The sequence below is a fragment of the Dromiciops gliroides genome, chromosome 6, assembly GCF_019393635.1.
Source record: "Dromiciops gliroides isolate mDroGli1 chromosome 6, mDroGli1.pri, whole genome shotgun sequence".
In the NCBI taxonomy this organism is placed as follows: Eukaryota; Metazoa; Chordata; class Mammalia; order Microbiotheria; family Microbiotheriidae; genus Dromiciops; species Dromiciops gliroides.
In genome coordinates this window covers 226345024-226372927 of record NC_057866.1, presented here as the reverse complement: position 1 = coordinate 226372927, position 27904 = coordinate 226345024, and the positions used below count along the sequence as shown (strand labels likewise).

Below are 27904 nucleotides of genomic sequence, written 5' to 3'. Positions count from 1 at the left end.
AGTGATTTGCCCAGGGTCACACAGCTAGTAGGTATCAAGTGTCTGAGATCCGATTCGAACTCAGGTCCTCCTGAATCCAGGGCTAGTGCTTTACCCACTGCTCCACCTAGCTGCCCTGAGGTTTTTCTCTTTCGTTCTGATTCTTCTTTCACAACAAGACTAATGCAGACATTTAAAAAAAAATGTAGAAACTGCTAAATCTTATGCTAAATCCTGACTGTAGCTCTACAATATTTGAATTGTTTCTTTTTGTCTGCTTGCAATATTTTCTCCTTGGCCTGGGAGCTCTGGAATTTGGCTATAATATTGCTGGGAGTTGCGATATCTTTCAGGAGAGGATTGGTGGATTCTTTCAATTTCTATTTTACATTCTGTTTCTAGAATATCAGGACAATTTTCCCTTACAATTTCTTGGAAGATGATGTCTAGGCTCTTTTTTTGTTCATGGCTTTTAGGTAGTCGAATAATTTTCAAATGATCTCTTCTGGATCTATTTTCCTGGTCAGTTGTTTTTCCAATGAAATATTTCATATTGCCTTCTATTTTTTTTCATTCTTTTGGTTTTGCTTTATTGTTTCATGATTTCTCATAAAGTCATTAGCTTCCATTTGCTTAATCCTAATTTTTAAGGAGTAATTTTCTCCAGAGAGATTTTGTACCTCCTTTTTCATTTGGCCAATTCTGCTTTTTTTTTTGGCAGGGCAATGAGGGTTAAGTGACTTGCCCAGGGTCTCATAGCTAGCAAGTGTCAAGTGTCTGAGGCCGGATTTGAACTCAGGTCCTCCTGAATCCAGTGCTGGTGCTCTATCTGCTGCGCCACCTAGCTGCCCCCAAGTCTGCTTTTCAAGGCATTGTTTTCCTCATTGGCTTTTTGTACCTCTTTTACCATTTGGCTTAGTCTTGTGTTTTAAGATATTATTTTCTTCAGTATTTTCTTCTGTCTCCTTTACCAAGCTGTTGACTTTTTTTTCATGGCTTTCTTACATCACTCTCATTTCTCTTTCCATTTTTTCCTCTACTTCTCTTTATTTTCAAAGTCTTTTTTGAGCCCTTCTATGGCCTGGGACCAATTCATATTTTTCTTGGATGCTTTGGATGTAGGAACTTTGACATTATTATCTTCTTCTGAGGGCGTTTTGATCTTCCTTGTTACCATAGAATGTTTCTATGGTCATAATTTTTTTTTCTATTTGCTCATTTCCCCAGCCTATTTCTTGACTTTTAACTCTTTGTTAAAGTGGGACACTGCTTCCAGGGTGGAGGGTGCACTGTCCCAAGCTTCAGGGGATTTGTGCAGTTGTTTTCAGATATACTTCTAGGGATTTCTAAGTTTTTAGTTCTTCCAAGGTAGTATGATTTAAGGAGAAGTATGTTTACTACTTTCCTGGCTTGTACTCTGGTCTGCAAGCAACGACAAGCCTGCTTTTCTTCCCTGGAACTATGAACAGAGTCCCACTCCACTGTGGCCACAAGCTCCAGTGTGCTTGTACTCCTCCCTGCCTGGGACTACCATCCAAGACTGGGACCTGGATGGGAGTATGGGCAAAACAACAGAGTTCTGCTTCTGTGCTAGCAAATAGATTGCTGTAATCTCCTGGCCAATTGTTCAAACCCATCCCCCCCCCAGCTTCTCTTACCATCTGTGGGCTAAGAGTTCCAGAAGCAGTTGTTGCCACTGCTGTTTCAGAGGCTCCCAAGGCCTGCTCTTGGTTTGCTGGGGCTGGGTTTGTGCTGGCTCGGCCTGTGCTGGACTATGTTCCACTTTCACCCTGGTACAACAGACCTTTGCTGCTGACCTTCTAAGTTGTCTCTGGCTGGAAAATTATTTCACCCTGTCTTTTTCTGGGTTGGAATTGTCTTATGGCATTATTTGAAGGTATTTGGAGGGGTTTGGGGGGAGAGCTCAGGGAAGTTTCTGCCTTTCTTCCACCATCTTGGTTCCACCTCCCAGATAAAACTTTTAAAAAGTGATTTAGAAAAAAGGTCCCCCCCACCCAGCCATTTATTAATAAATATTTACCACTCATTTACCCCACTAAGGTGGGGCTAATAGCTAAGTGAGAGAGATTCTAACTTGAGTCTAAAAGACAATAGTATATGTTTAGGACATAAAGGTTCAACAGAGCCAACACAGGTTTGTGGTCTCTTGAATCAGTTTTCTAGGCCCATAATATCCTTTGGTTCTGTATATGTGAATTTAGATGAGCTTGAAGGTTCCTAACAGAGCTGGGATAGGAGCTGAAGTCAAAAGAGTTTTGCATCTCATTCAAATACACCATGTAGAACCCAGGTGACTACAATGAATAGTCCTGTTCCTGGCTCATCATTCATACCACACGTCATAACTATATCAGGTCCTTTTTGAATCTTCTATTTCTCAGGTTAAATATCCCAGTTCTTTCAATCACTCTTCATATGATATGGATTCAAGGCCCTTCGCCATCTTGGCTTCTCTGTCTTTTTTTTTTGAGTTTTTTTAAGGATGCTGTGGCACTCAGAACTGACCTCAGTCCTCTTCAGATATGTGTGCCTCTAGCCAGGACCGAGCACAGAGTATACAGCCCTTATTTCTGTTAATATAGCCCAAGATTGAATTAGCTTTTTTTTTGGCTGCCAAATGACAACAATGATGTTGAGTTTGCAGACCACTAAGATCCTGAGATCTTTTCCCCCACAAATAGCTATCTCACCAATTGGCTTCCTCCAATCCTGTATTTGTAAAGGTGATTTGTCAAACCCAAGACTTTACACTGCTGGCATGCATGCTTGTCAAAAGTGTTTATTTTGAGAACTTTACAGTATGCTTTAAGAATAGAATTTATTTAGGCACACATCTTATAAGGAACAGAAAAAATAATGATAAAACACTAGTTTGAAATGTTTTTTGTGGTTTTTGAAAGCTTTTTTGTCTTTAAAAGTTAATAATTATATATTGTCTTATTTAGGTTAAAGTGGGAATTCTGACTGTAATAGGAAAGAAAAAGGAATCAACACCATCATACATTGTATTGAGCAATAAGAGATCTTCCCACATGATGACTAATCCAGTCAAAATAGTTGGACACTTTGGTATAAACACCAGGGAATTCAGGTTTTCCACAATTTTCACCCCAGCTCACAATGCCCCAAACATAAAACACATCGTTGGAATCCATACAGACTAAGGGCCCTCCAGAATCCCCTTTACAGGCATCTATAGAACCATCATCTGTTCCTGAGGAGAAAAAAGAAAAAGAAAAAATGTATTGGTTTTATTCTTATTTGAAAATTATGACTCCATCTTCCTACTCATCACAATCCACTGGGCTTTACACTTTCATGATGGAAGGTGTTAACCCTTGCTTACATGGTCCATCTGGGACCATAATATCCTAATCCATATTTCTGAAGAATGTGAAGGCTTACCAAGAAAGTCTATGTAGGATATAGTGTGAGTTATATCATCTTCATTTCACAGATGAAAAGACTAAGGCTCAGAAAGATGACATAATTTGCCCATGGTCACAAAGCTGATAAATGTTAGTTGTGCATCTAAGAAGCTTTGTAGCTACTAGTACAACTTAAGTTTTCTGTGGCTAAGTCACAGTGCACTCTCCGGCAACATAGTGCTTCTCCCGCAAAAGCTGGATGTTCCTAACTTCCTACTCAGTTCTCTACCTTGGCAAACACTATATACCTTCTGACTCTACTTGCTTTAGATAGAAGTTTGGTGTTGGATCAATAATCTTGAAGTGCTCCAGCATCGCATTATGGGTAAAGGGATTCTCTGGGTAAGGAGATACCTCCTTTTTTCCTCTTTTACACCCAGATCTAAGAAGCAGCCTATATCCTTCTCCTCCCCATTCTCATGGCTCAATAGCACCTAGTAGAATTGATATAGGAGGTAAAAAGGGGCTCATAGAAAAACCTAAGACCCAAGCTCTAATTCAGATATGAGCTCTAAGAGGGATTCAGACCCCAGTTACAAGCCAGAATGCTAAGTTCTCTTACCTACAGTAATCAGTACCCATAACAAGAACAGAGGGAGCTAGGCCATGAAGGCCTAAAACCATAACAATGACAAAACTGACAGGCTATAGAAACTCAAACTAGGAATAAATGCTAAATGAAGATGTTTTGAAACTAAGCATGGGAACCAGAAAGAGACATGCACAGAAAAGGCCAACTTTATCCCCATATTCACCTTATGACATGTAAACCCCAAAAACACACCTCCGAGGAAAAAGGTACCCACCTCGTGGGTTGGCTTAGGACCCCAGGAACTCCAAATTAGGATAAGCCCTCCTTTGTACTTCCCAAAGGTGGAGATTATTATAATGAGAAAGACAGGCCCTCCCCTGTACCTCCCTAAGGTGGAGATTATTAAAATGAGACTGATAATCAATTTATCCATACTATAAATATAACTGTCTTTTCTTTCACTATTCTAGAGACAGCTTTCCACTTTTCTGGTTCTCTCTCTGTGGTCACCCACAGTATTGCAATAAAACTTGGGAAAATGAGTCACTGAGTCTTATAATTCTTTTGGGATGACTCAGGATCAATTTGACCCCAAATTCCATCCTACATCAGAATGACTTATGGATACTAATAACAGGAGTGGGCATTTACATAGTGCCTTGAAGTTAGTAAAGCACTTTACATATATTATCTCGGTTGATCCTCACAACAACCATTCAAGGTAAGCACTATTATAACCCCATTTTATAGATGAGGAAACCGAGGCTCACAGAGGTTAAGTGACTTACCTAGGGTTACACAACTAATAAGAGTCAAGATCTGAACTCAGGTCTTTCTGACTTTGAATCTGGCACTATGCTAACTACCTGTTTCTCATGTGACAAATCAATGTTTAAATTAAACTGAGCCAGGGGGCAGCTAGGTGGCGCAGTGGATAGAACACTGGCCCTGGATTCAGGAGGACTTGAGTTCAAATCCGGCCTCAGACACTTAACACTTACTAGCTGTGTGACCCTAGGCAAAATAATTTAAACTGAGCCAAAACTTTGATTAGGTGGTATTCTACAAACCAAGATGGTAGGACTCCTGATTTACAGAGAATGTTTTGAGAATTTGTTGTCCATATGACCATTTTTGCAAATATTTTGATGGAAGACTTCAGAATGCTTTAAAATACACTGGACTAGCAGACTGATCTTAAACTTTTTTCCACTCACGACCTTTTTTTTTTTGGCGGAGCAATGAGGGTTAAGTGACTGGCCCAGGGTCACATGGTTAGTGTCTGAGGCCAGATTTGAACTCAGGTCCTCCTGAATCCAGGACCAGTACTTTATCCACTGTGCTACCTAGCTGCCCTCACGACCCCTTTTTGCCTAAGAAATTTTTACAAAACACTGGGTATATAGGTATATAAAATAAGTATACATAGCCTTTTACTGTTTCCAAATTTTTAATGACCCCCATGTTCAGTTATGCAACCCCATATGGGGTCAGGACCTACAGTTTAAGAAGCTTTGATTTACATCATTGTCTTTAAAAAGTTGTAGGAAAGGCATGTGGTATTGTAGTAACCCATTCTGCACCTGCTTCCCAGCCTAGTTTCAACTCAGTGGAATTATCCTTGGAATCTCCCAAGATAAGTTTATCACCTTTAATTTCACCACCACAATCTAGTTTTAACTGACACCACTTTCCTTGCCTGCTCTCCCCTCTGGCTAGAGGGAAGAGTATCAAATTCCTTCCAATATCTTCCTAAAGGAATATATAGAGAGAAGAAACTGGAGTCTAAACTCCATCCTCTTTGCATCTGTTGTCCTGCCTGGTTTCAACTTCAAACAACATGTCCCCTGATATCTTCTCTCTCTCTTTCCACTTCCCCTTTCTGGCCTCTTTTTGGTGTGTTGTCTCCTCTTTTAGATTGTAAACTACTTGAGGACAGGGACCATCTTCCTTTTTATTAATTTCAGAGCCTGGCACATAGTAGGTACTTAATAACTATTTATTAGACAGGATTGTATTAGTACTCAAGGTAAGCAGATATACAGAATAATGTAACTAAGAAGTCAATGAATGTTTACCTGCACATTCCATTTCCTTCTCAAAGAAGCGATGTGAGTAATATTGAGAACAGTTGTCTATCAGCTTGACTTCACCCCATTTGAGCTTATATATATTTTTTATTCCTAAAAAAAAAAGAAATGAATATTGTGGACAATTGACAAACATAAATGAATACACATCCTCCCAGTTTAACAGAACACAAAAGATAATAAGTATATGGCTATGTAGTACAGGGATTGGGACTGGCTTTTGATTTCATTGGGATAGGGAACTTCCCTCCACTGAAGCAGGTCTGCACCTTCTCTTACTGAGTTGCCTCAAGCAATAAAAGTTAAACAGCATGCTCAGGCTCATACATAACTGCCTAGTATGAGACAGAGGCACACTCAAACCCTGATCTCCATGGCTTTCAGCCAGCTCCCTTTCCACTCTCACGTTCATATTTAAAATAATTTATCATTTGCAAAAAGGGAGTTGGACTAAGATGATTTCTAAGGTCCCTTACAGCTCTAAGTCTCATGATATACTTTTTTTTTTTTTGGTGAGGCAATTGGGGTTAAGTGACTTGCCCAGGGTCACACAGCTAGTGTTAAGTGTCTGAGGCCGGATTTGAACTCAGGTACTCCTGACTCCAGGGCCGGTGCTCTATCCACTGTGCCACCTAGCGCCCCTTCATGATATACTATTAGCCATTTTTAGCCATATACTCCAACTAGTTCCCTATTCTTACTTTAACAGGAAGAATGAAATTTAAGGGAATGTTATGGGCCCTGGTCATCATAGCAGTAAGTGATCACACCACTTGGTATTAAGGTTTCCTAACACCTGTTGTTCAGTCATGTCCAACTCTTCTCCATGACTCCATTTAGGTTTTCTTGGCAAGAATACTGGAGTGGTTTACCATTTCCTTCTTCAGCTCATTTGACAGATGAGGAAACTGAGGCAAATAGTGTTAAGTGATTTGCCCAGGGTTGCACAGCTAGTAACTGGTTGAGGCTAGATTTGAACTCAGGAAGATAAGTCTTCCTGACTTCAGGCCTGGCACTCTATCCACTGCATCACCTAGTTGGCCCCTAACACCTGTGCTTCTTTATTATTATCATTAGAATGTAAATTCCTTGGGGGTAGGGAATGTGTTACTTTTGTTTTTGTATCCCTAGCATTAAGCACTATGCCTGGCACACGGTTAATTAATTAATTAATGCCTGTTAGTATATTACTTCATTCCGTAATTCCTTTTACTTCAGAAAGGCTTTTTTTTTTAAGTGAGGAATCACAACAAGAACCAATGGGAATGTATCAGTACATATAGTCCATTACATTTCTATGACAGTAATGCTTACATTTTTAGTCTTTTCTTTCCAATTTCAGAAATAGACCTTAAGTCCTTTGGGAGCACCTTTGCTTCACAGAAATACAGCCCAGGTACAGTTCATTAATAATCCCATGGAAGAGCTTATATAGCTCCTCAAGAGCAAGAACTAACTTAACTTTGTCCTTGTTCCAGTATACAGAGTAATGACTGGTATATAGTAGGTGTTTGTTGATTGATTGAAAAAAAAAAGCGACAGCTGAAAAGACCAAGTAGGTCTGCTATTTTTAAAGACCATGCAGTACAAAAGCAGTGGGAGAATTAGCTGGGCTTACTTAGGATTTCTGTTACAAAAGAAGGTTGAAGGGAATTTAGAGATTCGGAGAGAGAAAAGTCAACAATCCAGTTCAAGAAATATTTGACTATGCTAAATTATGATATATGAAGACCAAAAAAATGGTCTCTATCTTCAAGGAGTTTACAATCCCATGGGGTTCACGTTGAACTGTAGGGAAGATATTCAGGTAAAGTATTCAGGATGAATGAAAAGGATAAGTAAATCTAATAAATCAAATTCTTCAAGTTGGGAAATTGTGTGAATCAGTGGTCTTTTAAAATAAGAGGCCCTAAAAAAAAAAAAATTAAAAAAATAAGAGGCCCTGTGCATCCTTAGTAGCTACTTCTGTACATTGTAACAAGGGACTCCAAGCATTAGTTGAGAGTCCCTGATGCAGTTCCCCATGTGGAAGAGTTTGGGGAGCCTGCTTCCAAGAGGTCTGTGATGACATACAATGGAGAGACTCTGGAACACAAACAGATATTCTGGAACAGATTTTGCTCTACCTTTTGAAGTTGCCAAGCAGAGCGGGTAGCACAATAAAAAGTTGTCAGGTGTCCTTAGCCCTCCCTCTGTCTGACTCCATCACTCTGCTGACTCCCTCTGGTTGCTCTGGTGAGAGACAATTCAAGAGGCCTTGGGCCTTCTCCCCTTTTTCCCACCTGAGACCATCTTGCTGTCCTGTGAAGAGGATCTTTGGTTTTTTTGTCTGGGAGTTTGTTCTTGTATTTTAGGTGAAAGAAGGTAGAGGCACCTTTTGAGTTTTGAAAAGTCGGAAAGGGAACTCATCTGGGAATTGAAGAGTCCAGTAGGGAGTCAAGGTTATGTCAGGCTTTGCAGGTGACCTAGCATCATCGGGAGGACCCAGCTCATTGACAGATGAGATGAGTACTCATCTGGCAGTGATGCTGGCTTTGGATGTGAACTCTGTGGGAACCAGTGCTATGTAGAAACTGCTAAGTCTGAGCCTGTTCTTACCATTGAGATGGCTGGGGAGAAATGCCCGTACTTTTGTTCTTGTTGTTTGTGCAGTGGGTAGAGCCTAGGTCAGGAAGACCTAAGTTCAAATCCGGCCTCAGACACTTACTAGTTGTGTGACCTTAGGCAAGTTAAGTAACCTGTTTGTCTCAGTTTCTTCAACTGTAAAATGGGGATAATAATATCATCTTAGGGTTGCTGTGAAAATAAAATTAAATATTTCTTTTTTAAAAGTGCTTAGCATTGGGGGCAGCTAGGTGGCACAGTGGATAAAGCATCGGCCCTGTATTCAGGAGGACCTGAGTTCAAATCCGGCCTCAGACACTTGACACTTACTAGCCGTGTGACCCTGGGCAAGTCACTTAACCCCCATTGCCCCGCCCCCCCCCCAAAAGTGCTTAGCATAGTGCCTGGGACATAGTAGGTGCTATAGAAATGCTTATTCCATTCCCCTCTCCCTCTCTTCCCTTCTCTCATTATTTTCAAAATAAATATCCCTTTATAAGAGCTAAACTATATTCCCTATTTAAATGAAACTGGGTTACTAGTCGCTGGTGGCTAACAGTAAGGAGAACCTAATGGGAATGGGGGCTCAAGCTTTAGAAAGAAATACCTCAAACCCTCAGGGGTACTTCAAGAACCCTGAAGAGAAAATAAAGCTAGCATTGTCTGGAGAGACTACCTTTCAAATTTGTGTGTACCCCCAGTGCCTAACACAGTGTCTAGAAAACAATAGGCATTTAATACATATTCAATTTATATATATTGTTTTTCCCCCTGTTTCTCCAGTACCTCCAATAGTCCATGATAAGTTTTATGTTTCATTGCAAAAATTGCCCTCTAATAAGTCCTTTAGCACTGAAGAAATGGACAACTTTTAGCATTCTGATAGCATTTTTTCCTCCTTGACAACTGGTAAGTTTTCTACTACATAAAACTTATTTTCTGCATAGCTGTTAGCTCCTTGTATTTTGTTTAATAAATAGCATAAGAAATACCTTCATTTTGTCCTAAGCCAGAAATAAAGCACTTATCACCAGGTTTGAAGAGATATTTGGACCAGGGGACACAAGCAGGGGTGGTATTCTCTAGCTCACATGTGGTCTTGGTTGGGTGTTTTTTCATTTCTATCAAAGCAATGTCGTTTTGATAGGTGGTTCCACTGTATTGTTCATGGATTATCACACGATTTACCCTCCTTATTCCAGTTCCATTGTTAATTTTTATCCAGTCTAGTAATCCTGTCCATATTTGGTACCGATGTGCTACATTTTTTCTACAAGATAAAATGGAAAACATTTACTACAATATACAAACATGCAGTCCTGGGTTTCCTTATTCTTCCCTTTTTTAAAGGGATTTTTTCCTATTTCCCAAATGTTCCATCTCTTCATTAGCCCTGAGACCATGGCTGCCACTATGTGGAATACAGCTTTAAAAGGCTGCCTTTCTCAATTCTGGGGAGGGAGGGAATGAGAGGTTGGAGGAGAGATGATGGACTTCCATTGACTGCTGTAAGAGCACAAATGATATAGTTCATATTATCTCTTCATAGCCTCATAATGATGATAATAGTAATAGCTCACGCATACATATGTGTGTATATTGCTCTGCAGACATGTATACATGAGAGAGAGAGAGAAAGAGAGAGAAAGAGCGAGAACGAGGGAGAGAGAAAGGCAAAGGACAGTCCTGCCATTCTAATGGGGGGCACAACAAGGAAACGACAGAGAAGATAGAAACTGGGTAGATTGAAGGGAAGGCACTAGTATTGAGGGAAACCAGAAAAGAAAGAGAAAGTGGGATCTGTGCTGGAAGCCAAGAGGCAGAACCAAAGGAAGAAAGCATTATAGCAAGGGTGTGCTAAAGTCCACTTGAACTTGCTCTGGAAAGCAGTTTATTCAATTTTCATGGTGACCACTTTATACCTCAGAAAGAGGCTAATGCTACAAATCAGGGCTTGATTTATTGTTTTGTTGGATGTCTAGACTTAAGAAAATAATGCAAATTAAACTTAAAAGTGTGTTGTGGGTATTTTTTTTTTTTTGGTGGGGTTAAGTGACTTGCCCAGGGTCACACAGCTAGTAAGTGTCAAGTGTTTGAGGCTAGATTTGAACTCAGGTCCTCCTGAATCCAGGGCAGGTGCTCTATCCACTGCACCACCTAGCTGCCCTGTGGGTACTTTTTAAAAGATATAGTTGTTAAACATTTATGATTACAAACAATAAAAAGGTATAGATTCAGTCTGGAGATGAGAGTCTGGTGAAAACTATCAGTCCTTTCTCAGAATAATGTTCTTAAATACATAAAATGCATAAGTTTACAAAGGAAACCAATTATATTGGAATACGGTTATCAAAATGTCTATTTTTGAAGTTCACAGTCCTCAGATTAAGAACTCCTGCCCCAGAGTTTGTCTGGGACACTAGATATGTCTACTAATCATGAGTAGGTAATGAATTCTTTTTGTGTTTTTTATTTTTTTACTGATTTTTTTTCAATTGCATGTATATGCTTTTTCTTTCTTTTCTTTTTTTGGGTAGGGCAATGAGGGTTAAGTGACTTGCCCAGGGTCACATAGCTACTGTCAAGTGTCTGAGGCTAGATTTGAACTCAGGTCCTCCTGAATCCAAGGCCAGTGCTTCATCCACTGCGCCACCTAGCTGCCCCATCAATCCCATGTATATACCTTTTCTACCATTACCTTTTAAACCTAATTTCACTGCTCCATGAAAAAAATGTTATTAAAAATACTCTTACCTGACACAATGGGCAGCAGTCAGTACCCAACATCCACCAATATAGATTCCTCCACAGTGGAGTTTTTCACCTTCTTTAATTGCCACTTGCCATGGGAATTGCCCCTACAAAAGACGTCTGCAGAATTAGAGTTGCAGTAACGTAGGGCAATCAGTGATTCAGCCCCTCAAATCCCCAGGTACATCTTCTTCATGAGACCCTCAGATTGCTTATTACAGACTCTTCCCACATTTCTTTCCCAACCTAGACAGTTCTAGAGAAATCTACATGGTAAAGACACTTAACTCTTCCTTCTCCTTCAATACCCACTGATCAGCTGACAATTCCCCTGTAATAATAGTAATAATAATAATATATGTAATATACAATTACATGCATATATAATAATAATTACATATAATTCTCTTCCACAATCTCACTCAAGTTTTTTGGTTCTTTCAATTTATGCAGCATCTACAATTCTTTATTACTTCTCAGCTGGACTTTTAAAAAGTTTCCTAAACATTCTTCCTGACTCCAGTTGTCTTCTTCTCCAATATATACTTGATATAGCTGCTAAATTGATGTTTCTAAAATATAGATCTCACAATGTCATCCTCTGACTAAAAAAATGTTGAATGGCTTTTTTACTGCCTTGGGATAAAATGTACAATCCTCTATTTGGCCCATAAAGCCCTCATGCAATTCTAGCTTCCACCTACCTTTCCCATCTTATTTCCTATAACTTATCATCGTCCACATTCTTTTATCTCCTGACTCCATGACTTTGTACCAATGGTCCCCCATGTCTTCAGTGCTCTCTGCTCACCTCTGCCTCTCAGAATCCCCTCCTTCCATCAAAAGCCAGCTTAGTCACCTCCTACATGGCTTTTCCTAATTCTCCAATTATTAGCACTCTCCCCTCCTGAAATTACTTTGTATTTACTTAATAGTAATGATAAGTGCTGACATTTATATAGTTCTTTAGGTCTGTATAAGTGCTTTACTTATGTTTTATCTTTTATATAAAGAGACAGGGACTATTTCTTTTTTTTCCTAAGGATGTTGCATAATTAATTAATCTGTTTATTTATTCATTTATTCGTTCATTCGTTTATTTGTTTTTTACAGAGCAATGAGAGTTAAGTGACTTGTCCAGGGTCACACAGCTAGTGTCAAGTGTCTGAGGCTGGATTTGAACTCAGGTCCTTCTGAATCCAGGGCCAGTGCTTTATCCACTGCAACACCCAGCTGCCCCAATGTTGGGTATTTTACCAGTGGTATATCTAGGGCTGAAGAACCCTGAACTTGGATGATGCTCCCATACTGGGAGGTAGTCAGAGAAATGGGCACTCTGAACTGTTCACTATTTATCCTCGGCTGACATTTGGGATTAGCTAAGATTGCAGTAACATGCCTCTGGAAGTATGAAGGTGCCTTGACTACTTCCTGGCTGGTAGCCAAGTGCCACATGGCCTCAAGGGATCTCCCTGGCATCTGGGCTTAGTTGCCCGCCAACCCCACCTCTGACTTATTCCAACATCATCACTTCTCTTTGCCTGTAGACAGTTGTGCCACTCTACTTTTCAGGGAAGCCTTTCCTAGTTCCCTATCATCCAGAGAATAAAGTCAAATCCTGAGTCTGGCATTTAAGGTCCTGCCTGCTTGGTCTCTAACTAGCCTTCCCAGTCTTCTCTCCATCAGCTCCATGCCCAGCCCTGAAACCCCCTGCTGTTTCTCTGCCTTGGCTCCAGGTCTCTAGTCTCCCTCCTCCAGCTTCACCTGGTGGAAACCCCTGACCTGAACATTAGATCCTTCTTTTTTGTTTTTCATTAGTCCCAGCACTATAAGCAAGGTTTTCTGCCTTGTAAGGGTTAATGTCTGTTGAACTCAATTGAATTACCTGAGTTGCAATCTTTCCTCCTACAATTCGTTTCCTTCGAGTGTGTGTGGTGTTTCTAACGCCACAGCTTAGTTTGGGTAAAAGAGACTTCAGTAATTTTCTGTCTTTCGGGGTGGAAAAAAGATCACAGCATTATCAAAACTGACAGTCATCTCTTATCACTTATCATATAGTCATCCTCACTACTAGAAGAGATCAACATCACACAGTGCAATGCCATTATATTCATAAATTATATTTGGATTTTCATTTTTTATATATACATATTTATATAAAGATGGCAGACTGAGAGAGGAGTTATTTTATAAAGATATGAACCATGCCTACTATATACTTGGAAATATGCGAACCAATTTACAATTATTATTTCACTTGGTCCTCACAAGAACCCTGGGAGGTAGGTACAATTATTATATTCATTTTACAGATGAGGAAACTAAGACAAATAGAGGTTAAACGACTTTCCCAAGCTAACAAATCTAATAAGTATCTGAGGCTGGATTTGAATTCAAATATACCCACCATACCACCTAACTGCCAGAATTCAGAAAGGTGTATGGTATGTCCTATCAGCAATTATGAAAATAGAATCTTACAGCTGGAAGGAACCTTAGGCATCATCTAATCTGAGACTCTATTAAGGAAAAGGACTTGAGCAAGAGCATAGTGCTTCTAATGAAAGTACTGAAATTAGAAGTCAGGCTTCCTGACTAGCAGACAAAGTGTTTTTCCTCCCATTATATTATGTTGTTGCCACATAAAGAGGAACTCTAGTTGTTTCAGCATCAGGACTCTGGTTAGAAATAATTCTAATTTTTCCCAATTATGAAAAATAATGGCATATGCACATGTACTACAGAGAAAAGCAGATTTCTAAAGAGAACAAACAGCTTTGCCTTTCCAAATATGTTTAAAAAAGTCAAAGTTCACAATGTTGGACCAAAAATGTACATGTGATGTGGCAAAGCCTAGAACAAATAGAAACTTTGACTAAAGTTTTAATTTATCCATCAGCTACAGAAAAAGGGATAGGGTTTGGGCTTCTGATATCATTAGAATGAGGAACTCCCCAGGGGAGGAAATACTCTCTTATCAATACAGGTCAGCACTTTCTCAAGAACTAGTCTTAGAGAGCTGCCTAGAGCCATGACAGGTTATGATTGTCCAGGGCCACTTGGCAGGACATGAACCCAGGCCTTCATGGCTTTAAGACTAGCCCTTTCTGCTAACCCACACTGCCTCTACACGAAAGCTCACTTAACAAGAAGCAGTTAGGATTAAACCACCAGCAGTCATCATCACCATTGGCTGTTTTCTGGGTTGTTTGTTTGTTTTTGTTGTTTTTCTGTAAGGGTAGGAAATAGCAGTTAAGTTCAGAGATATTTTGGTCTTTCTTTAAACAGATCAAAAGTAAAGGCATCATTTCTCAAATATATAGAGAACTGAGTCAAATTTATAAAAGTACAAGTCATTCCCCAACTGATAGCATGGTCAAAGGCAATTTTCAGACAAAGAAATCAAAGCTATGTATAGTCATATGAAAAAATGCTCTAGATCACTACTGATAAGAGAAATGCACCTTAAAACAACTCTTGATGTATCACCTCACACCTATCAGAGTGGCAAATATAACAAAAAAGGAAGATGTTGGATGTTGGACATTGGAGGGGATGTGGGAAAGCATGGACATTAATCCACTGTTGGTGGAGTTGTGAACTGATCTGGAGAGTAATTTGGAACTATGTCCAAAGGGCTACAGAACTGTGCATACCCTTTGATCCTGCAATACCACTGCTATGTTTATATCCCAAAGACATTACAAAAGAGAGAAAAAGACCTATTTGTACAAAAGTATTTATAGCAGTTCTTTTTGTGGTAGCTAAGAATTGGAAATAAAAGGAATGTCCATTAACTGACGGAATGGCTAAACAAACTATGGAAATATTATTATGCTATTTGAAACTACAATTTCAGAAAGACCTGGAAAGACTTATATGAGCTGATGTATAGTGAAGTAAAGCAGAACCAGGAGCATGTTGTGCAGTGACACTATTTTTTGATGAAGAACTGTGAATGACTTAACTAATCTCAGCAATACAATGATCCAAGACAATCCCAAAGGACTAAGAAAGAACTGATACTGCCATTTTCTTTCATTTTTTCTTTTATTCTAGTTTTCTTGTACAAAATAACTAATATGGTAATGTTTTACATAATTGCACATATATAACCTATATTTGATTGCTTACTGCTTCGGGGAGGGGTGATAGGAAAGAAGAGGGATAAAACTTGGAATTCAAAACTTTAAATTAAAATGTTTATTATTTTTTAAGTCATAAAACTATTTTATTATTTTCCAGTTATGTGTAAAGATAGTTTTCAACATTTGTTTTCATAAGCTTTTTAATTCCAAATTTTTCTTCCCCCCACCCCATCCCCAAGACAGCAAGCAAGGTTATGGATAATCACATTAAACATATTTCTGCATTAGTCATGTTGTGAAAGAAGAATCAGAACAAAAGAGAAAAACCTCAAAAAAGTAGAAACAGTATGGTTCAATCTGCATTCAGAATCCACAGTTCTTTTTTCTGGATGTGGAGAACATTTTCTATCATGAGTCCTTTAAAGTTGTCTTGCATCATTGTATTGCTGAGAAGAGTTAAGTCTATCACAGTTGATCATCACACAATGTTGCTGTTACTGTGTACAATGTTCTCCTGGTTCTGCTCCTCTCAGTCAGCATCAATTCAAATAAGTCCTTCCAGGTTTCTCTGAAATTCACCTGCTCATCATTTCTTACAGCACAATAGTATTCCATTACATTCATATACCACAACTTGTTCAGCCATTCCTGAACTGATGGGCATTCCCTCTATTTCCAATTCTTTGCCACCACAAAGAGAGCTGCTATAAATATTTTTGTATTTGTGGGTCCTTTTTCCCTTTTCTATGATCTCTTTAGGATACAGACCTAATAGTGGTATTACTGTGTCAAAGGTATGCCCAGTCCCATCGTTTGGGCATAGTTCCAAACTGCTCTCCAGAATAGTTCGATCAGTTCTGTGAGAGCCAGGGCAGCTCCACCCTGAGGAGAAAGCATGTGACTAAGCCTCCTGGAAACTGCCTGGCGTCTGGAAGTTACATCTATTCATAGACCACCTGTAAGTCAATGGTCCAGTCAATTAGCTTGGAGCTGTGTGTGTGGAAACCGCCCTCTTCAGGTCCCTAAGAGAGCTTCTGCTCTAGGAGACTGAGGATCTTTCCTTTCCTTCAGGAACTGGCTGCTGGAGACAGGGGCAGGCAGAGTAGACAGAGTAGACAGATCTCTTTCTTTCTCCATGTGTTTCTCTTTACTAACCCCTAATATACTTTAGTAAATACTTAATGCCCAAAGACTGGTGCTATGAGTTTCTAATTTAAGGCAACCACACATTAGATTTTAGACATCACAGATTTTCTTAACCATCACAGTTCACAGCTCCACCAACAATGCGTTAGTGTTCCAATTTTCCCACATCTTCCCTAACATTATTTTCCTATTTTGTCATATTAGCCAATCCGATAGGTATGAGGTGGTACCTCAGAGTTGTTTTAATTTGCATTTCTCTGATCAATAGTGATTTAGAGCATTTTTTTCATATGACTATAGATAGCTTTGATTTCTTCATCTGAAAACTGCCTCTTCATATCTTTTCACCATTTCTCAATTGAGGAATGACTTGCTAAAATGTTTATTATTAAAATAAAATAAATAGATCAAGAGAGCAGCTAGGTAGACCTAGCATAGCGTGCCAGGCCTGAAGTCAGAAAGACTCAATCTTCCTGAGTTCAAATCTGGCCTCAAATTCTTAGTAGCTGTGTGACCTTGGGCAAATCACTTGACTGCCTCAGTTTACTCATTGGTAAAATGAACTGGAGAAGGAAATGGAAAACTACTCTATTATCTTTGCCAAGAAACCCCAAATGATTTCACAAAGAGTCAGACATGACTGAAAAAGATTGAACAACAACAACAACAACAAACCAAACACCACAGTCTTGGAAGAATCAAAATTTTAAGTGATCCAAAGCCAAATAGAGAGGTGCAGGGTGTGTCTATGGATGCTGCAGTATCTAATGAATGAAAAGTACAATAGAAAAAGGAGATAGGTAGGTCCTGAATCAAAAAGTGTGGGATGGCTCATGGACAGCAGAAATACAACATTTATTTGCATAAAGTGTTAAAAGAAAGCCTTCAGGGGAGAACATAAGATCATAAATTTAGAGGTAAAGGGGGCCTCCTCATTTTACAGTAGAGGAAACTGAGGCCTAAAGGAGAACTGGCTGGCTCAAAGTCACTGGGCAGGTAGCCAGGTGGCAGAATGAGTAGAAGTGGACATGTAGTTAGGAAGATGTGAGAGATGTGATTTCAAATCCCACCTCAGACACATATTAGCTGAAGTAAATCCCTTAACCTCAGCTTCTGTTTCTTCATTTCCAAAATAGGGACGATAATACCATTACCTCCTAGGGTTACTCTGAGGATCAAATGAGATAATGTTTATAAAGTGCTTTGAAAACCTTAAAGTACGATGTAAATGCTAGTTATTATTATTGTTGTTATTATTATATAGGTAGTTGAGGCAGACCTAGGATCCAGGACCACCCTCCAGCACTCTTTCGACTATTTTGTTTTACCTCACCTAATTTTAAATTTGAGAAAACTGAATCTCTGTAGAGGGTTTATGGGAGGACAAAGGTAAGAATTATACATAATGAGAAGGTAGGCATAGACTGTATTCTGCCTTAGTTCTGGGAGAACTCATAACAAAGAGATGATAGATTTATCAAAGTTTCAAAGTAATATAAACTGATAAAGTTACTCACTGTTATCAATAAGTGCATACCCAGGCCAGATGCATTAGCATACCCAGTTTGACCAGTAATCAACGAGCAGAAAGTTTTAAATAACTTACCTTCATCTGTATTAGCACTCAATCTTTCAGCTTGTTCTATCAAAAAAAAAAAAAAAGATCCAAACTGATTTGTACATTCTGGTCATATTTACAATGGAAAGGAGATTATTTACAATTTAATGCCCCATACATTTTGTAGCTTCCTGATGAATTTCCTACAAACTGGTCCTCCCTTAAAAACAAAACTGAAAAAGTCTTTCCGCTTCGCTCTTTATTTACAGAAGGTGAAATGTGCCCAGTTCAAGGTGACTAACCAGAGATTATGATGACTTTGGATAAGATGATCATCACTTTCAGCCTCACATAGTTCAGCCCACTCATGTCACACATGAGGAAACTGAGACCCAGGAGAGTAAATGATTTGCCCAAGGCCCACAGGCACCAAGTCTCGTGCAATGGTTTTCATATTAGAGTAGACAGATGGAAGAGGGAATAGAAAGAGTGCATAATTCTTTGTTGGATGATGCCCTTTCCTAAGATACCATTCTAAGCTGAATTTCATGAATCTTATAAACATCATCTTATCTCACCAGGGGATCTTTCTGCTTGTTTTTGGACCAGAACTCTGATTTTATCAGAGCACTGATTGAGAAATTTCCTCACTGGGAATTCCCTACTCTAACATTTCAGAATAGTGCCTCCTAGTGAGTAATTTCGTCAATCAATGCTGATAGGCACCTTCTTCCCAATCTATAGTCTTGGAGAGTTTCTGCTAGACTGAGACTAAGTGATTGGTCAAGCTGCAAGGGAGTGCCGAGTCTTCATTATAAATCCATTTTTGATTGAACAAAAAACCTCCTCTAGGTGGCTCATAGGCAAGACTGAACAACAAATGACAAGATTTAATTTTGTGTCCATTGTGATATTTTAGAACATTAAAATTGCCAGCATGAGGCTGGAATGTCTAATGTCCACTATTCACTTACGTCTCACAAGAAGGCAGGGTACAAAAGTAGAGATGGTAGAGTCCTAAAGGATGATAGCATAGCTGTAATGCTGCTTTGCTTTCTCACTGACCTATGTTCTCTGGGGGAGATTGTTGTATGTGCCTTTATTACTTGTGATAGGAATTTCTTCCCCTGGCCACTGGCTTCTGAGGCACTATTGAGAGCTTAGAGGGGTCTCAATAGTATTTTCCTGGACTAAAACACCAATCAAAGTCATATCATGAGAAACACAAAAACCCAGAGTTGGAAGGGACCTTAGAGGTAATCAAATCCAACACCCTCATTTTACAGATGAGGAAAGTGAGGCCCTCAGAGGCTAGGTGACATAATATGCCAGATAAGTACTCATCTGGCTTTTGCTTGGAGATCTCCAATGATGGGGAACCCAACACTTTTGGAAGCTCTAATAGTTAGCAAGTTTTTCCTTACACCAAGCTTAAATTTGCTTCTTTGTTGCTATTCATTGATTGTTGCCCCATAATGGTTTTTTCCCTTCCTTTTTTTTTTTTGCGGGGCAATGAGGGTTAAGTGACTTGCCCAGGGTCACACAGCTAGTAAGTGTCAAGTGTCTGAGGTCGGATTTGAACTCAGGTCCTCCTGAATCCAGGGCTAGTGCTTTATCCACTAAGCCACCTAGCTGCCCCCCCCCAATGGTTTTTTTTCTCTTTAGTGAGGCAATTGGGGTTAAGTGACTTGCCCAAGGTCACACAATTAGTAAGTGTTAAGTGTCTGAGGTCAGATTTGAACTCAGGTACTCCTGACTCCAGGGCCGGTGCTCTATCCACTGCCCCCCATAATGTTTTTTTAAAAAAAACTATTGCTTACTCTAAAAATAAATGAATTCATAGGAAGGAATTACAAACAGGTCATGTTTCTTTTTAAAAATTCTATATTCATGGACATCAAATCCACACAGAATTTTTTACTCTAAATGAAAGCAATGATACTTCACCTTGGACTTCATGTTCAGAATTTCCAGTTTCTGGAAATAAAACATAATATCAATACAATGAAGAGAAAATCAAACCAGAATGCTATATAGTACTACTGGTAGCTAAAAGTTTATATATTTCAGTATGTCAAGTCAAGTCATGCTCAGATGCAGCAAACAATGGGGCTTTTTACATATACCAAACCTGATATTATATGGAATAGAATGATCCTAAATTCAGAAAATCAAAAGCTCATCATGCCTAAATCAAAGATTAAAGGCGAAGTCTGCACTATGATGTTCTCTAAGATCATGGTCATCTGTATGGCCATAGGCTGCATTTAAGTGGGGGACACAGATCAGAAAGAAATCTCTCAGGGTCCCAGATAAGCAAAACTTCCAGAACTGCTGCTGATCTGCGGGTGGTGGAGGGAGATACATCAATGAAACCACAGCTCTACATAAATATACACATCCATCCACCTACCTATACATCTGTATCAGTAGTCTGTCTATATAATTTTTTTTCAACAAACATTTATTTTATTTTCCATTTATATGTGTAAAGAATTAATTGTTATTTGAGGTTTTTATGCCTCGGTGAGCACTGGCCATGGGCTCCACAAACCGCACGGTGCTCCACCCACTGGTTGTAACCGTTGCCAGGGCTCTGGCACCTCACGTCATCACCACTCGCTAACGCCTACATGGGCCTGGCAAAATTATAATGATTGGAAGCCTAGTGAGGGCAGTCATGTGACTGTCAGAGCGGCCATCCCATTGGCTGGGACTGTGTGGGGTGTTTCTAGGTTTGGGGGAGGAGAATTGGGCATTCTAGGTGGAAGCTGGAGAGCGACAGGCGTTCTGCTGCATATTTTCAGCCTGGGCGGTGGTATTTTTCAGTATAATTTCCCTTACATTCTTCATACATTCCTTGAGGGATGACACAAAAAGTCCCAGACTCTCTTCAGGGAGAAACCCAAGGAGAGTGAGAACAGACTTTAGAAATAGGGAACATGTCTACATGTCTGCCTTTGACAGTTTATTCTTTCTCTCCATGGGTTTTTCCTCCAAGACAGGCTGTGATTGCTCTCTCAAAGTAGGGGAAAAGGAAGTGTCTCCTCTTCGAAACTGCCAACTCTGTCCCTCACAAAGGCACAAAGCTTTGAGTCAGTATTCTCTTCACCAATGAGGAGAATTTTAAGCAAATGTTCCAGGTTTGAAATGTGGTTTGTATAATAAAACACAAATGTGGTTTATAATCTCATTCTTGGAAGGTCTTAAAATGGAAAAAGTTTTCCTGAGGCCCTACTGACACCTGGGAGAATTTTGTGTCAGGTGTCTGTTGCTGGTCCTGAGAGATTAAGGAGGCAGGTATACACTGCTAAGATGCTGATAGAAGGTCTACATCCTGACCTCCCCCAACTTTACTTAAAAATAGTCATGTCACTGCAGTTCTCATACTGTGTCTTTCCCCTTCCATGCTGAGTTCCTAAAAAATTTTAATGTCCTTAAAAATATTGTTTGCATATTTGCTGGCAGCTTGGCCTCTGGCCCCCCCTCCCCACTTGCAGATTACTCAGGGATGCTACAAAGTCATTGTGCCAAGTAGTAAAATTTCCAAAGTTTGAAACTAAGACCAACTTTTCATGTTTGTTAGCTCTTCAAAGTTATTCCACAAATTTCTCTCCAGTAGGTCAATGTTTTTTTTCCCCTGTGTGGCTATGAATAACCATTTTTTTAGTGTATATAAATATATGTTCCTTTCAAAGATAATTCATTTTAGAGATGAGACATATTCAGACCAATAAAGGTTATAAAGTTCAAAATTACCTTCACAATTCATTTCATCATCTCCTCCAATGCAGTCCAATTCGCCATTACATTGATATTTTTTTGGAATACAAACACCTGATTTACAAAGGAAACCACTTCTGCATCCTGTTAAAAAAAATATATGTATATATATATATATATATATATATATATATACACACACACACACACACACACACACATATATATACATATACACACATATATATAGTGCTATAAGAAACAACAAGCAGGACAATTTCAGAAAGGCTTGGAAAGAATTATATGAACTGATGTACAGTGAAGTAAGCAGAACCAGGAGAACATTGTGCACAGTGACAACAATACTGTTCGATGAAAAACTGTGACTGACTTAACTAATCTCAGATATACAATGATCTAAAACAATCCCAAAGGACTGGTGATGAAACATACTATCTACCTCCAAACTGATACTAATTGAACACAGACTGAAAACATGCTATTTTTCACTTTCTTTCATTTTTTCTTTTATTCAAGTTTTCTTATACAAAATCACTAATATGGTAATGTTTTACATCACATACATATATGTATGTGTATATAATTTTATATATTATGGAGAGGGTTATCATTTCTTAAAACTGAAGAAAATGAAATCTTAAAGTGAATTTGTATACATTTTTTAATCAGGGAAGCAAGTAACCTAAATATTCACTTTGCCACTAACAAGTGATGCAATCAGAAACAGTTATTTAATCTCTCTGGATATCAGGTTCTTATTCTGTAAAGTGCCAGAATTAGACTCTGTAGCTACTAAGGTCCTTTTCTGTTCTAAGATTCCATGAATTTATGTAACACTTTGCCCTTACAAAAAGCTCTTGTTCACATCATCCCAACAAGTCCTGTTAAAACCTTTTTGCAATCTTTTCTAACCACCTCCAGGTAGGTCTAGGTTTAGCCAAACCCTAAAGAACAGCCCTGTGATATGGAGATGTGACTAGATTGATGGAGAGATTTCTGAAAGAAAGAAGAGAAGAAGAAAGATGAGATAAAGAGAGAAGGTAGACTTAGAAAGTTGGAAAGCAGGCCCCCAAAGCTTTGTGCATAGGGAAAGGAGCTGGTACCTCACCATAGCCCGGGATTCTCAGCACTTGATCTTCCAGAGACTGCTAAGGGTAGACTCACAGTATGAGATCATTCTTATGCAAGCTGAGTTGAGATTTCATCTCAATTCAGGGTCACAGAACCTTTTAACTTCCAGTGTTCTACTGCCTAAACTAATCTGTGTGACTTCCCTCATTTACTGCTTTCTTTAACAAATAAATTTGCTTGCTAGCCATGACTGTATTTTATATAGTAAAGCAAATGATGGGAGGAAAGTTAAACTAACTCAGGTTAACTGCGCTGTTAGTCTTCAAGTGTGGGGTGGAATTTCTTTTCTCTGGAATGACTAGGGAAAGTGGCTTTTATATTAACTGTCCCAGCTAAAAAAAGAATCATACACATAGGCTACAGATTTCTTATGTGTAATAGACATACTGTACGTCCAAGGCCAAAAGCCCCCTTGAAAGTGGAGAAGGATGGAATGAACACCCAGCTATGGTAATCCTCATAAAGTTTGAGATGCATTCTTTTAGGAGATGTGGGATGATGGGGGACATTTCAGATCTATCTAAAAATCCCTGTTACACATGTGCAACCTAATGTAGGTTACAGAGGCTCTCATACTCCCATACCATTTCTATCTAGTCAGGTATGTTTTAAAAGTTACATGTATTTGTACCTTTACAACACAGCTCATCACTTTGGTCTCCACAATCATTGATACCATCACAAGTTTTCTCCTGTGGAATGTACTTCCCATTGACACACTGGAATGAATCATCATTGAGGAGAGCTGCCAAGAAAAGGTAAAGAAAAACTTCCTTTACAATTTCTTCACCTAATTGTGCCTGGATTTTCCCTTTCCATTTGGGAATAATGGAATATATACATTGTGACCAAGTGAAAAGTGTTGGAATTTTAGTATAGTATCAAAGCACAGGATTATAGATCATAGACACAGAACTGGGAAGGACCTCAAAGTTCACCTAGTCCAACCCACTCGTGTTACAGATGCTGAGGCCTACAGTGATTAAGTGGCTTGATTTTAGTAAGAGTCTGAGCCAGGAGTTGAAGCTAGGGTAACTGAATCCAAATATAGCTCTTTTTAGACTACATCACACTGCTTCCAATTAATATAATTGTCATGGGGTGCAAAGCACCCCAGAAGTTCTCTGGGGCACATCAAGGAATCTTTTCCTTGAGAAACTAAACCAGAGGACAGATAACGCCTAGAGAGATAAGCTGAACCAAATCGGACTGAGCTAGCCTCGGATTCTTACCCTCTCCCTTACCCTGGGGAGATAAATTTGGGTGTGGCTGTGGCCTTTGTATTCTGAAGAGGGATCCTTAGCCGCCCCTCACCCAATTCCTCTAGTCACTACCAGTGGGGGACGGTCCTCTCTCACTAAAGGAACTTTTCGTGGGCAGATGGTCCACCCCCATCAGTCCTCTATAAAAGTACCTTCCAGTCTCCTGTTCGAGGAGATTTGGTACCTCTGAGCCATGTGCTTTATGCCAAATCTCCCCATGAAAAGTCCAAGGATTTCTTTCATGGTTTCCCTCCCCCCACCCTTCCCTTCCCTTGCTCCTAAATAAACTATCACCTTATTCTAACTACGTTTTGTGTGCAAGAGGGTGTAATCTTTAAAGAGGAATTCCTAAGAACCCCAACCCCCAACCCAACCCGTACCCCACTTTCCACCATATCATAATCAATGTCTTCTGAGGGGTCCTACTGAAACCCAACCTGGGAGACTGCTAAAGGAGGTTTCCATTTTCTGAGTCAAGGTTTCTAGAATCAGGTACTATTAGGCATAGTGCCAGATGGCATGTATGAATTCTCATTTATTTCTTTATTAAGCGTCTCTGTTTTCCCTTTCTTCTCGCTGAGGAGGCCATTACTTCTGCTATATATATATAATCCACTTGCCTCAAAGATCCCAAAGCCTAAAACCTTCACGCTGTCTCTAAATTTAGCCTCACTCAGGAACTCCCGGGGACTAAGCCTCAGAACAGTGAGAAGACATTACCAACAAGCTGTTTGCTTTGTCAGTTAACCACGAAGATTAGCCAAAAGATCTACCACATTAATTTGTGGTAGCAGAGTCATTAAGCTATTGTTTTCTTGTCCATACGATACTTTAAATCTCATGAATAGAGGATGAAATGAAGTAGCTGGCCATTACAGTAGTCCACTTGAGCTACTGATATGGTCATTCAAAGATTTAAGTACCATCCCTCAAGCAAAAAACCTTAAGTTGGTATTTGCATGGTACCTGAAGGTTTCGAGGAATATCTTGAAAGAAAGGGGCCATGGGAACATTAAAGAATCATATTTGTTTTCCTAGTTTCCTTCAAAGATTAGCTCAAATATCACTCCATATGTGGGGCTCTCGTCTTTTGTTACCATCCTCAGCTAAAAAAATGACCTTCCAAGTGTTTTTGTATATATTTTTATACACATATGCATACATGTTGTCTTTTTGCAAAAAATAGGTTTATAAAAGTTGATAGGTTTGCAAAGTGCTTTATATGTTATTTTATCATGTCATATATAGCCTTCTGCTTGGCTTCTCCGCCTCAAGTTTCTTCCCACTCCAATGCATCCTCCACTCAGCTGTCAAACTGATTTTCCTTAAGTATAGGTTTGACCATGTCATCCCCCTATTCAATAAACTCTAGTGGCTCCCTCCACGATCAAATATAAACTCCTGTTTGACTTTTCAGACTCTAATCCCTTCTTACCCATCTTACCTCCATCTCTATGATCCAGTGACACTGGCCTCCCTGCTATTCCTCACACACAACACACATCTCCTGCCTGTCCCCCAAACCTGGAACTCTCTTTCTCATCATCTCTACTTTCTGGCTTCCCTGGCTCTGTTCAGGTCTCAGATAAAGTCTCACCTTCTGCAAGAAAGACTTTCCCAAGGCCTCTTTAAATCTTAGTGCCTTCCTACTGGGACAGGTGCGTGTTGAAGTGCCAAGCCTGAAGCCAGGAAGGCATCTTCCAGAATTCAAAACTGGCCCCAGACACTTACTAGCTGTGTGACCCTGGGCAAGTCACTTAACCCAATTTGCCTCAGTTTTCTCATCTGTAAAATAATATTGCTGGAGAAGGAAGTGGCAAACCATTCCAGTGTCTTTGTCAAGAAAACCCAAGAAGAGGTCATGAAGAGTAGGACATGACTTAAAGACTGAACAAAAACATCTCCCCCATCAGCAAGTGAACTCCTTGAGGGTAGAACTGTTTTTGTCTTTCTTTGTATGCTTTGCACTTTGCACAATGCCTGGCACATAAAAAGTTAATAGTAGTTGTTGGCTGACTGTTTGATTGTCTTTGCATACACAGGAGCAGGACAGTTCTAGGCCCACAGGATCAAGTGTATAAATTCTTGTTGATTGACTGACCTCTGAAATTCACAACATCACCAACTTCTATCTTTGATCATTGAAGGGGTACCCAGAGCCTTTTGTTTGAGCTTGGGCCACATATTTAGTATCAGATTGATTTAAAATAAATAATAACTAACATTTAGATAGTACTTAACTCTGTTCCAGGCACTGTGCCAAATACTTTACAATCATCTCATTTGGCCCTCACAAGAATGCCCATTTTATCTCCACTTTACAGATGAGGCCCAGGGCCCCACTGCTCAGAAGTGTCTGAGGCCCCAGGCCCAGAGCTTTATCCAGCTGTCCCCAAACCAAGGGCTGGGGTAAAGTATAAGGAGAATATTAAGTAGATGTTCTACCAACCTGCTTCCTGCGTGTGACACACCACACCAGCCAAATCTTTGCTATTAGCCTTCCTTTTTGTTAAAACACATTCTGCCAAAGTAGTCTCCAATCCTCTACAATTTGCTTCCAAACATTCAGTGATCCTGACATCAACATCACCAGGGAAATTAAATGTTTTCTTATAATCAACAGCTCCTCTGAGGGGATACAAACAAGTAAACAAGTAAACAAGTAAATTGGTAAATATTAGTAAGTAAAAAAAAAAATAAGTAAAACAGATGAGGTAGCTTCCTAATTTTGCATTAATGAATCCAATCAATTAATTAAACTATCATCTTCTGAATTGTCACAATGATTGACACTGCTTTTCATTATGTAAGATTAAGAATAAGAATCGCTTTTGTCAGTTTCCAGAAGAGCTACATAGTATAGAGGAAAGATCTATAGCCTTGAAATACTGTCATTCAAGTTCTACATTTTGGGCAAATCATTTCATTTCTCCAGGACTTAGTTTGCTCATTTGTAAAATAAAGATATGAATACTTGCCTTGCTTGCTTCAAAAGGGTGTTAAGAGGAACAAAGAAAAATTTACATATATACACCTATATATGAAAGCACTTTGAAAATTGTAAGATGTGAAAAGTATGATTGTTACCTATTCTATGGTGACTTAGGTTGTTAAAATCTAAGAGTGAACTAAAATAAATTCAGCTTTATTTAATTTTCACTTCTGAATTCTGTTCCTCCATCTCTACCCATTGAGAAAGCAAGAAAAACAAAACCTGTAACAAATATGTATAATCAAGCAAAACATATTCCTGAATTAGCCATGTCCAAAAAAAAAAAAAAAGTGCTTCAGTCTACACTGTGAGTCTATCTCATGTTTGATTATGGAATCTTTGTAACTGTGGTAGGTTATTGTGTTGGTCAGTTAGGAGTGAACTACTTTTGTCAATCAGGGCTTCTTAAACTGGTGTTCATGAAACCCTAAAGGGTCCACAGATAGACTTCAGGACACCCATGAACTTCTATGGGAAAAAAAATTACATTTTTACTTTCACAAACCTCTAACTGAAATTTATCGTCTCCTTCAATTCTGAACAACAAACATTCTTCAGAGGAGGGTTTCACTGGCTTT

At 39.3% G+C, this 27904-nt stretch overlaps 1 protein-coding gene across 1 annotated transcript in view; it reads right to left on the bottom strand.

The window, feature by feature from the left end:
• Positions 1-2778: 2778 nt before the first annotated feature.
• CFI (complement factor I) overlaps positions 2779-27904 on the bottom strand; it is a 58042-nt gene continuing 32916 nt past the window's right edge. The window contains exons 5-14 of the mRNA XM_043969767.1: positions 26784-26962; positions 23704-23817; positions 21957-22064; positions 20145-20174; positions 18246-18281; positions 13291-13394; positions 11409-11512; positions 9647-9924; positions 6039-6143; positions 2779-3214 (exon numbers count right to left, since the gene is read on the bottom strand). Of these exons, the coding sequence (XP_043825702.1) occupies positions 2997-3214; positions 6039-6143; positions 9647-9924; positions 11409-11512; positions 13291-13394; positions 18246-18281; positions 20145-20174; positions 21957-22064; positions 23704-23817; positions 26784-26962 (1276 nt within the window). The 3' untranslated portion in view covers positions 2779-2996. The remainder of the gene's footprint in view (positions 3215-6038; positions 6144-9646; positions 9925-11408; positions 11513-13290; positions 13395-18245; positions 18282-20144; positions 20175-21956; positions 22065-23703; positions 23818-26783; positions 26963-27904) is intronic.